This window comes from Pinus tabuliformis, chromosome Q (assembly GCF_031772625.1).
Source record: "Pinus tabuliformis cultivar Carrire ecotype Pingquan chromosome Q, CPIR1, whole genome shotgun sequence".
Classification (NCBI taxonomy): Eukaryota; Viridiplantae; Streptophyta; class Pinopsida; order Pinales; family Pinaceae; genus Pinus; species Pinus tabuliformis.
The window spans coordinates 1163204344-1163218353 of record NC_142296.1 but is presented as its reverse complement, the minus strand read 5'-3'; the positions used below and the strand labels follow the sequence as shown (position 1 = coordinate 1163218353).

The following is a 14010-nucleotide window of genomic DNA, read 5'->3' as shown; positions in this document are numbered from 1 at the left end:
AGGAGATGATTTTCATTAATAATGATGAGGTTATTGGTAGGACGGGAAGGCGTGTAAAGCCTTCATTTTGCCTGAATTGATCATTAGGATACCCAAATCATGAAGAACCTCTCCATTTGTCCTTCGGCCTCTTCTCTTGTTTTGCTTCTGTCCTAATGAATGAAGAAAAAGGCTTTTAGATTGGTTACCTGTGCCTTTCATGATTCCTAATCTTTTCTTTTGCTTATCTAGCTCCGCTTGTTGTCTTGCTATGAAGAGGTCGTTGATCTTCTTTATTTCTTCCTCCGGGATATTTTCCAGCCCTTGTGTTCTCCAGTGCTTTTCCATGTCTGGCAGATTTACCCCTTCTTTTTCTAGAACTTCATTGAGTTCCAGATCTTCGCTTCCCCCATCGCTGGTTAGCATGTCTGTGTCTTCATCTCGTTCATCTGCTACTTCATGCGTTTGTACTTCTGTATTTTCAGTGGTTTCCTCTGCATCCGTTGATCTGTGGTCTGTCATATTTTTTTGAGGAGCTTCTGGTAGCTTTGTCTCTTTGTTGTTACCTTCCGAGTCTGCTTCTGAGTCCAGAATGCTGAAGGGGTTGAGGGTTTTGCTGGGATCTATCACTGCTTTGTTTATTCTTTTCCTGTAGGCCCTTTGTCTTGATTTTGGCTTTTTAAAAACCTCCTGGTTCTTGGCTGGTTGCTCAAGCTTGGCATCTTCCACTGGTTTGTTTAATGGGCATTCCCTGACAAGGTGACCGTGTTCATGGCATTTCCTACACCGGAAGGGGATCTGTTCATAGTCGATGGCTTGAAAGTAATCTTCATCTCTGAACTCTAGCCACAGTCCTTCATGTAAGGCACCTGAGACATCCATTTCGACGCAGATCTTGGCACAGGAAGTGTACTTCCTTTACATCGTTTCCTCCGAGGCTTTAATGAAGGTGCCAAGTCGGTCTCCTATGAGCTTTAGGGTCGCTAGGCCCCAGTAATCGATAGGTAATGACAAGAGGCGGATCCACACAGGGACTTGGGTGAAGGTTTCCTTTTCAGGCACGAAGTTCGCCTTCCATGGCCTCATGTAGAGGCCTGCTAATGAAAGGAAGTAAGGCCCTCCATCGAAGACCCTATCTTTGTCTTCTAGGTTAGAAAAGACAACAATAAAAAAACCTTTAGCTCCAAGATGTAGTTTGACATCACCTTTTGGTCGCCAGTGCTGCTTGATCCATTGGCAGAGAGCTCTTTCTGTTGGCCACAGTCCCATAAACTTACATATGATTGCATGCTCCATCATGTGGTCTCTGTAGGCCTGAATGTCTGTATCTGAGAAGACCACACGGAGGGCTTCCTTCTTTTTGGGTTTGTAGACTCCTTGCAGGGTATTTTTGGGGCTGAGGTTGGAAGCTTCCGTTTTATCCTCATTTTCTATAGGGCGTTTTCCCTCCCTATGTTACTTTTCTTCATCTGGCGGAGCGATTATTGGATCTGAGTTGTTTTGGCCTGCTTTCGGTTTGTTCCCGTGCTTCTCCTGTCTGTCACTGACTTTTACTGGCATCTCTGATCCGTGATTTGGATCTTTCTACCACTAGGTTGCTCTTCCGCTGCTTGTCCCAGAGCTGTCTTTTCGGGCTTCATACCCAGAGATATTGAAACCTTCATGTGCTTTGTGTTTCTGCATGACTATTTGCCTGTAAGTTGGGGTCCCAGTGGACCCCCCGTCTGCCATTTGTCGGGCCAGTACACGGCCTCTGAGAAGAAGATCAACTAATCGGTCTCTGTGCACTGCCAGAACTGTTGGTGAACCTGTTCAGATCAGTGCTAAACCCTAGGTGCAGGGTTTTCCTTGCAGAGCTCTTTTCATCTCCGAAGGGAAAGGTTCGACTTTGATTGACTGTTAGTTTCATAAGGGACATGGAATAGTTTTGGCTGGGGGGATATGACGGGTGTCCAAATTGGCACACTTTCAACACCTGCCCATAACTTTTTTGATGTCATTCATCCATTTTTAATTCCTCCCTCATGCATTTTTCATCAATTATTACTCTATTTATAGTTTAGGCATGAATAATATTATTTCTTACACATTTACACTATCAGTCAGTAGAAAAGGCTAGAGGTTGCAAGTCCTTTGTGTTGTTGCAACACCAATTGCAACCCCACTATAGGTGTTGCTAGCTGACACACAAGTGTTGCAACTCCTTGGACCAAGATAAGAAAGTGTTGTGACTCTCCTCCATGTCATTATTGCAAGTACGTCGTGGCCACTCATAGAGGATAAGAATGTTCCAACTCACTTGTGACCAATGAAGTTGTTGCAACTCATGAATGCCATGTTGTATATGGAATCCCTCGATTTTGTGTCGCTACAACTTCGGCATACTACACCAAGTTCATTGATCAATGCTCCCGTTGTATGCTCAACAAGAACCTGTCAAGATCAAAGATGACGAAGGAAATTGGCTGACTAATTACGAAGGACAACTCATTTTCTAATGATGCCCAACTGATCTGAAATAACTTTTGTTTACTTCAAACCAATTTCTCAATGGATTGTTGTAACAGGATGAGTTGCATGATTCTCTCAAGCTCATAATATGATCTTTATCTTAGTTTAGATAGCAAGAATTTTGTATAAATAGTCGGCTTCCTTTGAAGCCCAAGGAGAAAAATAGAGGAAGAAATTTATTATTAAACTATTGCGAAATTTCTCCATTCTTTGCAATAGAAAATATATTTTTCTCCAATTGCACGATGTTTATTTCGTGATCGTGTGAACTGAAGATTTAATAGTACCTCATCTAAGGAGGTGGGCCCCCCTTCCTTAGCTTGGTACTGCTAGGTAGCATTAGCGGGGAATTAGTATTTTAGAATTTTATTAATTTACAAATATTTCCAATCGTTGCAATTTCGTTGATTTTCTGTTGTTGCAACTCTATTAGTTTTCTTTTGCTGCAATACTAATATTTTCCTATGTTGTAGTCATGTTACTTGTTGTCGCAACTCTAGGTTGCCTAATTAAGGTATTAATTACATATTTGAATGACCTACTAATGAATTTTATATAGATTTTGTGTTTCTAGAAATCTTGGTTGTTGTTGCAACTCGCTTGTAGCTTACTTTTACTCTATATTCAGTACTAGCTTACAATAGAGAGTTATGTGATGTTTGCATATTGTTTATGGGTTATTTTCTTGTCATTCACTACATCATATGCCCATGCCATTGCATAATTATTACAACAAACCAAAAATATCATCATACTTGAGCATGTCACTTCTAGTAGTTGGTGTGTTTACTTTTCTGCAAGTGTGTTTACTTTCATGAATTTTTATTTAATTTCCCTATAATTTACCTTTTTGCAAGAGTGCTTTATTTCCTACAAAGTGTGGTGTATTTAATTAGATCAGTGACTTGTGAAACCATCTATGTCTTGTATTGTGACAACCCTCATACCACTACAACTTCAGGACACATAACATATTGCACTAGCATATATTGTGCACGACATTTCACATGTTCCATATGAACCTTGGATTGACAATTTAAATGCGCATATAATCAATGGCTTACTAAGATAATTAGAAGTAACTGAAAATCCTATTACATACCACTGTGGGAAAGTCGATAAATGGTTTAAATTAGGTTTCCTAAGCTTCCAGATGTTGTATAAATATTTTTTTAAACATTGGCATGGCTGTATAAATCTGCATTAACAATGTGACAACACCAAGTACAGAGGGCCACAAAGGATGTCAAGGGTTTGTATAGCAACATGAGTTGTTGTAGGTGATGGAACCTCTGTGTTTCGGACTAATGGATGTAGAGAATCCATGTAAATATGCTTATGTAGTGTTGGATGATGGTTCGAAGGTAGAAAACCATATAATGCTTGTGGACCAATTGTGATACTTACAATGTATGGCCCAACAAATGGACTCCAAAGGTGCCAAAAGTGAGGTTGGAGATTGCTAAAAAAATTTTAAACACAAAGATGATTCAAATAAAGGTGAATTTAGAAAATGTTTGAATCATGATTGCTAAAGCATCAATGGAGAAACTTTTGTTTACTATTAAAAGAGATCATAAAGGCAACATAATATATTTCGTTGAAACTATTTTGCATATGTTGTAGGAGATTGCCTATTCGATACTGTGCAAACTTTATTGCATTTCAGATACATGTCAATAGAGTTACGTGAAGGAACAATATAGCATTTCAATAATTGTTTACATGAAAAGAATAGTGAAGCAATATTATCTTATGAAAGTGAATTGAATATAGATGCAATGATACAAATGCATTGTATAAGTAGCGTGAACGTTTACTTAGAAAGGATGAAAAAACAACTTCAAATTCTATGGTTACGGAAGAATGAGGACTTTGGGGTGACATATTTTGTATTCATTGGTTATCGAATTGGGTAAAAATTTCGATAAGGATTTGGTCAAAAACAACAATGAAATGCTATTGCATTTTAATTCAAATTTATGCAAAGAAAGTCACAACATATTATTTCATGAAGAAAATCCAATTGCTAGACATTTTGAACCACTTATGTGCAATAAAAAATGTTCAATAAGAATTTATCAAGAACATATAGTAAATATAACAACGTACGAACAAATAGAACATACATGGATGAAAATAGAGGAAACCATGAGTAGACATATGTTTAAGAGGTTTTCAAGTTTCAAGAGTATTTACAATGAAAGTTGTTTTGAAACAATATGCCAAATAACAAAGAAGGGATATGATGTTCCTTGTTTATGATGCATAATTACACAAACTTTTTACAATGAAATCATGCATAATGATTCGTTTGCATTAAATTGCATAGAAAAATACACGAACGAAGATGTAATTATGCAATTCCCTAGAATAGTAGTGACAGGGATACATTACATAATTAACAATACCATATGATAAAGGCAAGATAGACAATGACATTTTTGTTTATGATTGGATATGGTATATCTTGAATATAACTATATACATATGGTCTATTGATATGCTGGCTAGTCTGGATGAATTTCGTGCATTCGAGGAAGACACAAAAATATTCCATGTTATGCAATTTTGAATGAGTGTAGGTCATTTTCATTATGAGCCCCTGAAAGAGATAGTACATGAGAAAAAACATTTCACATTGTATTAAAGTAGTTAATGAAGAGTAATATATAGAAGAATCCAATAAACAACATAGTGAGGTTAATGTGAGTGGATTTGAAAATATGGACATATATGAAAATTTCATAGAACTTGACATAGAGCTTATCAATGCAAACAAGATATCGCGACTATCGTTGCATCAACTATAAAAACATGTAAGAAACAAGGACGGTTTTGAATCAAGTGTTGTTAGACAACTATGCATGCCATTAAATCCTAACTTTAAAAACATCAACATAGATGAAGATACTATGGAACTTAATACAAACTCTGTCAATGTAAGCAAGAGACCACATTGCTTCTTGCATCAACTCAAAAAATACATAATAAACAATATTGTTATTGAAACAAGTATGATTAGAAGACCGAAGTATACAATCTCAAAACAAGTTTTAATATGGTCTCTTGTCAACATATATACAGGGAACACAATGAAGATGCTGACAAGCTTTCCAAGGAGGGCTCGCTACTTCCCCGAGGCTTGTGGATAATTATTGAACAACAGGATTTAGAGATCTTTCAGTATCATCACAGGCCATATATAGATAAAAAATACTATAGGGAGGAAAGGCCCTAAGTACACTCGTTTATTTTTTGAGTAAATGCATAGCCTCAAAAATATGTATATATTTATATTTTGCTGTTATAGAGACAAAGTTCTACATTTTGATACTGGAAATTGCAAGCCCATAATTTTGTTACAGCTATTATTGTACAAAGGTCTATATGATCTTCAGATATTGCATATGCCAACAAGCATATACTACATGTAATTTTTCCTCATAATGAAAGATTACGATTTTTCCTTTGAAAAAAGTCTGATTAGAAGACAATCGAAGCACCTAAAGTCAACACAAAATATTATATTTCTAAATAAACATAGAGAATCCTTACAAATGCTCAATTATACATTTGGAACAGTCGTAGAACAACGGTTTAAAAGAAATGTCAAGGAAAAACAATTAAGCAATCTGTCCCCTTACCTCCCTTACAACTTACTCGTGGTGCACTCATAAAGAAAAGAACCTCTTTGGTGAGTTATATCAGCATGATGTCTTGTTGTTTCATGACAAAGTATCGAACCCCAATAACTTGGTGGGGGACATTCAACTAAGATATTTGGTTTCCTTTTTGACTAATCAAGTAGACTGGACTGCATCTCACAGGATTTCATAAAATAATTTTGATGTCAATTTATGGATAAGGGGAGAACATTTCATGCCTTTACAAGTCATCCATAGTCATAAGTGCTAGATTTCTTCTCCCCCAAAGATATAATTTGCATTGCATAATTAGTAGGAGGCCATTACACATTGCTATATATCAAATTAGCATACTTAAAAGATTACTAAGACAAATGTAGAGTGAGATGAAAACATGCTAGGGAGATCATTAAGCAAAAAGATCCATTCAATCCTGGCAATTTACAGATTGCCTTGGAGAGAATGCAAAAATATGTAAGGTGCATGGAAAAATGTGGGGAAAATTAGATCATATTAAATTTCCATTAACCCGTGACATGGTTCTCAGACAAGCAATACAATAAGGAATATAAGTTGGCATGGAAAAAGGAAGTTTCATGTTGAAAAGCCCTATAGGAAAGGGGAGGATACCTCCTTCCAGATAAAAATGATAGGCAAATTTCAACATTAGCAACCTCCTTGGGAGCCCTATTCTCTTAGACTTTGATTGAATGTTAGTTTCATAAGGGACATGGAATAGTTTTGGCTCGGGGGATATGGCGGGAGTCCAAATTGGTGCACTTTCAACACCCGCCCATAGCTTTTTTGATGTCATTCTTCCATTTTTAATTCCTTCCTTGTGCATTTTTTTTATCAGTTCTTAACCTATTTCTAGTTTAGGCATGAATAATATTATTTTTTCCACTTTTACACTATCAGTCAGTAGAAAAGGCCACAGGCTGCAAGTCCTCTGTGTTGCTGCAACACCAATTGTAACCCCACTATAGGTGTTGCTAGCTGACACACAAGTGTTGCAACTCCTTGGACCAAGATAAGAAAGTGTTGTGACTCTCCTCCATGTCATTGCTCCAAGTATGTCGTGGCCACTCATAGAGGATAAGAATGTTCCAAATCACTTGTGACCAGTGAAGTTGTTGCAACTCATGAATGCCATGTTGTAGATGGAATCCCTCGATTTTGTGTCGCTACATCTCCTATTGCTACAACTTCGGCATACTACATCAAGCTCATTGATCAATGCTCCCGTTGTATGCTCAACAAGAATCTATCAAGATGGGAGATGATGGAGGAAATTGGTTGACTAGTTACGAAGGACAACTCATTTTCCAATGATGCCCAACTGATCTGAAATAACTTTTGTTTAATTCAAACCAATTTCTCAATGGATTGTTGTAATAGGATGAATTGCATGATTCTATCAAGCTGACAATATGATCTTTATCTTAGTTTAGATAGCAAGATTTTTGTATAAACAGTGGGCTTCCTTTGAAGCCCAAGGAGAAAAAGAGAGGAATAAATTTATTGTTAAACTGTTGCGAAATTTATCCATTATTTGCAAAAGAAAATATATTTTTCTCCAATTGCTCGATGCTAATTTAGCGCTTGTGTGAACAGAAGATTTAATATTACCTCATCTAAGGAGGTGGGCCCCGTTCCTTAGCTTGGTACTGCTAGGTAGCATTAGCAGGAAATTAGTATTTTAGAATTCTATTAATTTACGATTATTTCCAATCATTGCAATTTCGTTGATTTTTTGTTGTTGCAACTCTGTTAGTTTTCTTTTGTTGCAATTCTAATATTTTCCTATGTTGTAGTCATGTTACTTGTTGTCGCAACTCTAGGTTGCATAGTTAATATATTAATTATAGAGTTAAATGACCAACTAATGAATTTTTTTATAGATTTGCGTGTTTTTAGAAATCTTGGTTGTTGTTGCAACTCACCCGTAGCTTACTTTTACTCTATTTTCAGTACTAGTTTACGATAGAGAGTTATGTGATGTTTGCATATCGTTTATGGGTTATTTTCTTGTCATTCACTACATCATACGCCCATGCCATTGCGTAATGGTTACAACAAACCAACAATATCATCATACTTGAGCATGTCACTTCTAGTAGTTGTTGTGTTTACTTTTCTGCAAGTGCGTTTACTTTCATGAATTGTGATTTAATTTCCCTAAAATTTACCTTTCTGGAAGAGTGCTTTATTTCCTACAAAGTGTGGTGTATTTAATTAGATCAGTGACTTGTAAAACCATCTGTGTCTTGTATTATGACAACCCTCATACCACTACAACTTCAGGACACATAACATATTGCACTAGCATATATTGTGCATGACATTTCACAAGTTCCATATGAACCTTGGATTGACAATTTAAATGCACATATAATCAATGGCTTACTAAGATAATTAGAAGAAATTGAAAATCCTATCACACACTACTCTGGGAAATACGATAAATGGTTTAAATGATGCTTCCTAAGATTCTAGATGTTGCACACATAATTTTTTAAGCATTGGCATGGTTGTATAAATATGCATCAACAATGTGACAACACCAAGTACAGAGGGCCACAAAGGATGTCAACAGTTTGTATAGCAACATGAGTTGTTGTAGGTGATGGAACCTTTGTGTTGTGGACCAATGGATGTAGTGAATCCATGTAAATATGCTCATGTAGTGTTGGATGAAGGTTCAAGGGTAGAAAACCATTTGATGCTTGTGGACCAATTGTGATACTTACAATGTATGGCCCAAAAAATGGACTCCAAAGGTGCCAAAAGGAAGGTTGGAGATTGATACAAACCTTTGAAACACAAAGATGATTCAAACCTTGGTGAAACACAAAGATGATTCAAACAAAGGTGAATTTAGAAAATGTTTGAATCGTGATTGCTAAAGCATCAATGGAGAAGCTTTTGTTTACTATTAAAATAGATCATAAAGGCAGCGTAATATATTTCATTTAAACAATTTTGCATGTGTTGTAGGAGATTGCCTATTCGATATTGTGCAAACTTTATTGCATTTTAGATACATGTCAATAGAGTTACGTGAAGGAACAATATAACATTTCAATAATTATTTACATGAAAAGAATGGTGAAGTAATATTATCTTATGAAAGTGAATTGAATATAGATGCACTAATACAAATGCATGGTATAAGTAGCGTGAACGTTTACTTAGAAAGTATGAAAAAATCAACTTCAAATTCTATGGCTATGGAAGAATGAGGACTTTGGGGGGACATATTTTGTATTCATTAGTTATCGATATGGGTAAAAGTTTCGATAAGACTTGGTCAAAAACAACAATGAAATGTTATTTGCATTTTAATTCAAATTTATGCAAAGAAAGTCACAACATATTATTTCATGAAGAAAATTCAATTGCTAGACATTTTGAACCACTTATATGCAAGAAAAAATGTTCTATAAGAATTTATCAAGAACATATAGTAAATATAACAATGTACGAACAAAGAGAACATACATGGACGCAAATAGAGGAAACCATGAGTAGACATATGTTTAAGAGGTTTTCAAGGTTCAAGAGTATTTACAATGAAAGTTGTTTTGAAACAATATGCCAAATAACAGAGAATGATTATGATGTTCCATGTTTATGATGCATAATTACATAAAAATTTTACAATGAAACCATGCATAATGATTCGTTTGCATTAAATTGCATAGAAAAATACATTAATGAAGATGTAATTATGCAATTCCTTCGAATAGTAGATTGACATGGATATATTATATAATTAACAATACCATATGATAAAGGGAAGAGGGCCAAAATCATGGCGTTTTCTGGGGGTTAACCTCGCGGGTCTGACTGCGCTCTACTGACTCAACATCTGTTTTTGACCTCGTGACCCATACTTGGCTGTCTACTGCGGTTGGTATACCGCCCGAGCTTAGCGAACTCCGTTTCTACCATTTTGTCTTACCCTCCCCTGGTTTTACGGACGTCGGTTTTACTGTCGGTCAGCGATGGTTGAAGAGGACCTCGTGGACTACGAGGAGGACCCAATGCCCGAACAAGAGATCTGGGCATATCAAGTTGGACCCGATACTGGTCCCAGGCCTGCAAAAGCACATTGACTGATAGATGCAAAACGGACGCCGCTACACCCGCTCCCCACCAGAAAACAGCTTTCGGCTGCTGTCCACATTGAATACCTCGCCCGCTTGGAATGCCCTCCACTCTCTCTGGCTACCCTAAACCTGCTCGACACCAGAATTCAGGCCTCTCCCACCTTCGACTCACCCCTGGTTTCATCTCTGCCTCCTTCCATGCCATTGAAAGCGCCCTCATACTCTTTCACTCCGGCTAGCCCATTTAATCCTACACACCCTACACACTCTGTTGCACATCCTGGATCCAGCAACGTAAACCCCAACTCACTGATTCGGTCAGGTTGTTTTAGCTCGCCCATCCCAAACCCTAGACCCACTTTGTCTACTCCTCGCAGTTCCTCGGAAGCGTGCAGAAGTTTACTGAGGGAGCACCCCACAGGTCGGCGCACGGACAAGCCCAAAAAGGGCAGGTGCCTCAGAGCAGTGGACTCAGACATAAACCTGACCTTCGACGAGGACATACCTATGGGAGATGCGGTTGATACGGCGAGGAAGGTTATTGTTGGACGTGTGCGAGGCAAAAACTATTTGGTGGAGCGCCTTCGACAATGGACCATGGAAGTATGGGGCTCTCTGTTAAAGGAACTCCCTGTCATTAGGGTTTTGGCTCGTGGTTGGTTTGCCCTCCGTTTTCACAGGGAGGAGTACACGGACTGGATTCTTTGTCGATATTGGCATATTGAGTTATCACCTGTGCTACTCAAGAGATGGGACCCTCTATTTGATCTGGAACGCGAGCAGTTGGGAGCAGGACCAATTTGGGTCAGACTACCAGGGTTACCCATGCAGTTCTGGACCCCCCAGGTATTCAAACGTATCGGCGACGCACTGGGGACTTACCTTGAGCACGACCAGTCCTATGAAAGAATGGGAATCATGACCATGGCAAGGATTCTGGTCCATCTTGATACCAGGGAGGGACTTGAGGAGAAAATCACACTACACAGGCGGCATTTTTCTCGTAGACAGCTCCTTGACTATGAAGGAGTCCCCTTCCATTGTCGAAGGTGCCACAAAGTGGGTCACCTGTACAAGGACTGTCCGCTACTTTCATTGTCGGCATCGGAGACCTCTCGAGGGGCAAAACATCATCTCTCGGAAGAACGGAACATGAGTGACCAGCAACAAGGACATGCCCCACCTGAGGCTACGGAAGGGGTGACACAGAAGGCAAAAAATCCGTGGAAGACTCCTCCCTCTCCACCTTGCACGCGCTCCAAATCGGCTGCGGGATCGGCTCCCCCTCCGGGTAATGACTCTGTTCCCATAACCTCTGTGTTTCTTTCAGATGTTATGATTTCTTCATTGCATATACCTGCACCCCCCCCCCCCCCCCCCTACCATTTCCCTGTTCCCTCTCCCCACCATCACTTGCACCATCATATCCCCCGCCCCCACATTCTCCACTACTCCTACATCTCTCCAGGGAAATTCTATCCTTCCTCCAAATACCTCCTCCCCCTCTGTGATGGGGTCACATCCTTACACCTCAGATCTAGATCTTTGCACAATTCTCCTCATCTTAGATTGGGTTCTTCCCCCATAAACATTGACCCAGAGCCCACCAGAGGGCGCCCATCCAAGATCAAAAAAGCCATCAGAATAGCAGTGGCCGATGTTGCGCGAGGTCACCAATCCACCATTGAAAGGGCACTTAGAGCATCCGAGCCCTCTATTCCTGTTCCCCCATGATCTGGCTATCCTTCAACTGTAGGGGACTAGCCAACCCCAATAAGAGATTGGCTCTGAAACGTCTATTGTACAACTCCAACTGTGACATCCTACTACTCCAGGAAACTCTTGGTTCATCTGATTTCATATCCAAAACCCTTCACTCCATCCTCCTGGGCTGGTATTTCCAAGGATTGGATGCGGTTGGCAGATCGGGGGGTCTCGCCATGGGAATCAACCCCAAAACAGTCAAACATATCTCATCCTGGGGTGGAATAGGCTTCATTGGCATGGATATTTTTGCGAGTGAACTGGGGATCCATTTAAAGGTGATAAACATATATGCTCCTAATCAGAACAGACTTGATTTTTGGCACTCCATGCTAGACCACCCTCTTGTCACGGGATCCACCATCATCGGAGGAGATTTAAATTTTTCAATGGGCATTGAGGAATCCTGGGGCCATCACTCTCAGATTGACCCCATTTCGGACCAGATGAGCACACTGCTGGAGAACTATAAACTTATTGATGTGCCCATGAACAAGAAAATGCCCACTTGGCATAACAGGAGAACTGGTGTGGCTACCCTGGGTCGGAGACTGGATCGCTTTCTGATACATGAAGATCTCCTTCGTTCCCTTACCCTTTACAGGCAATGGGTAGGTACTGGGGGACTATCTGATCATTCTCCCATATATCTACAAATCTATGGCCCTTCTAAAAAGCCTCGAGCCCCCTTCAAATTCAATTCTGGATACCTAAAGGACCCTGATTACATCAAACTGGTATCAGATTTTTGGAAGGCACAACCCCCTCTTAGGGAGCAGAGAGTGGCTGCTGACTTTTGTGGGCGCCTAAACAAACTTAGAACTCTTACTATGGAATGGTCAAAAAGGAAAAAAATGAGAGATAAACAGACCCTGAAAGACATAGAAGTACAGATTGCCTGCCTAACGGATGAAAAGGGGCTTGGTTACCTATCAAATGATACAAAGCTCCAACTTGTGAATCTGGAAACACAGAAGGCAAAGATCCTACTTGAAGAGGAAGAATTGTGGAGGCTTAGAAGCAGAGCTATATGGCTCCATGCTGGCGATGGAAACACAAAGTTTTTTCACAACTTCACCAATGGTAGAAAGGCCTCAAATACCATTTGGCAGCTACCTAGTGATCAGGATGGATGGGCCTCCACACACCCTCAGTTAGCCAGGATGGATGGGCCTCCACACACCCTCAGTTTGCTAGGCTGGGGATTTCTCATTTCAAAAATCAGTTCACAGCTCCGGCTGCCATCACCCTCCCTGATATCATTAATCTGGCCGGACATTTCCCAAGGTTTGTGAACCCCGATGAATCCGAAGACCTACTTCAACCTATCACTATGGGGGAACTGGAGAGCACCCTAAAATGGTTTAAGAAGGATAAAAGTCCTAGTCCGGATGGTTGGGCGGTCGAATTCTACACTGCATTTCTTGAAATCCTAGGGCAGGACCTTCTGGCAGTCATCGAAGAAAGCAGGACTACTGGACACATCCATCCCCCCCTAAACTTCACCTACTTGGCTCTGATCCCTAAATCAGACTCCCCCGCCTCTCTCAATGACTTCTGACCTATCTCTCTTTGCAACTGCCTGTACAAAATTATATCCAAAATCATCGCCAATCGTATTAAGCCCATCTTATCCAATCACATTTCCCAGGAGCAATTTGCTTTCCTTCACCATAAACATATCCAAGATGCTATTGGCTCGGCCCAGGAAGCCCTCCACTCTATAAAACTCAAGAAGCACAAAGGACTGACCCTGAAAATAGATATATCAAAAGCATTTGACAAAGTTAGTTGGTTATACATTAGAATGATCATTACAAATTTGGGCTTTCCTTTGGCTCTCTCCAACTAGATATTGGGATGCATCTCCTCTGTATCTTTTGCCATACTCATCAATGGGTCAGCCACTCCCTCCTTTCATATTGACAGGGGCATAAGGCAAGGATGCCCTCTATCCCCGTTACTCTTCCTCCTAGTCATGGAAGGTCTGAGCAGGT

At 39.7% G+C, this 14010-nt stretch overlaps 1 protein-coding gene across 1 annotated transcript; it reads left to right on the top strand.

The window, feature by feature from the left end:
• The first annotated feature begins 10756 nt into the window (after nucleotides 1-10756).
• Nucleotides 10757-13308, top strand: LOC149223789 (uncharacterized). The gene is made up of 2 exons (XM_089388002.1): nucleotides 10757-11581; nucleotides 12085-13308. The coding sequence occupies exons 1-2, from the start codon at nucleotides 10757-10759 to the stop codon at nucleotides 13306-13308; spliced, it is 2049 nt and encodes a 682-aa protein (XP_089244128.1).
• Nucleotides 13309-14010: the final 702 nt, after the last annotated feature.

Excerpts from the sequence above, each read along its gene's own strand:
- LOC149223789 (XM_089388002.1), top strand. The coding sequence starts at position 10,757 with ATGGGAGATGCGGTTGATACGGCGAGGAAGGTTATTGTTGGACGTGTG. Across the intron at positions 11,582-12,084 it reads CCTCTGTGTTTCTTTCAGAT|GAAACTCTTGGTTCATCTGA; the intron begins GTTATGATTTCT and ends CTACTACTCCAG.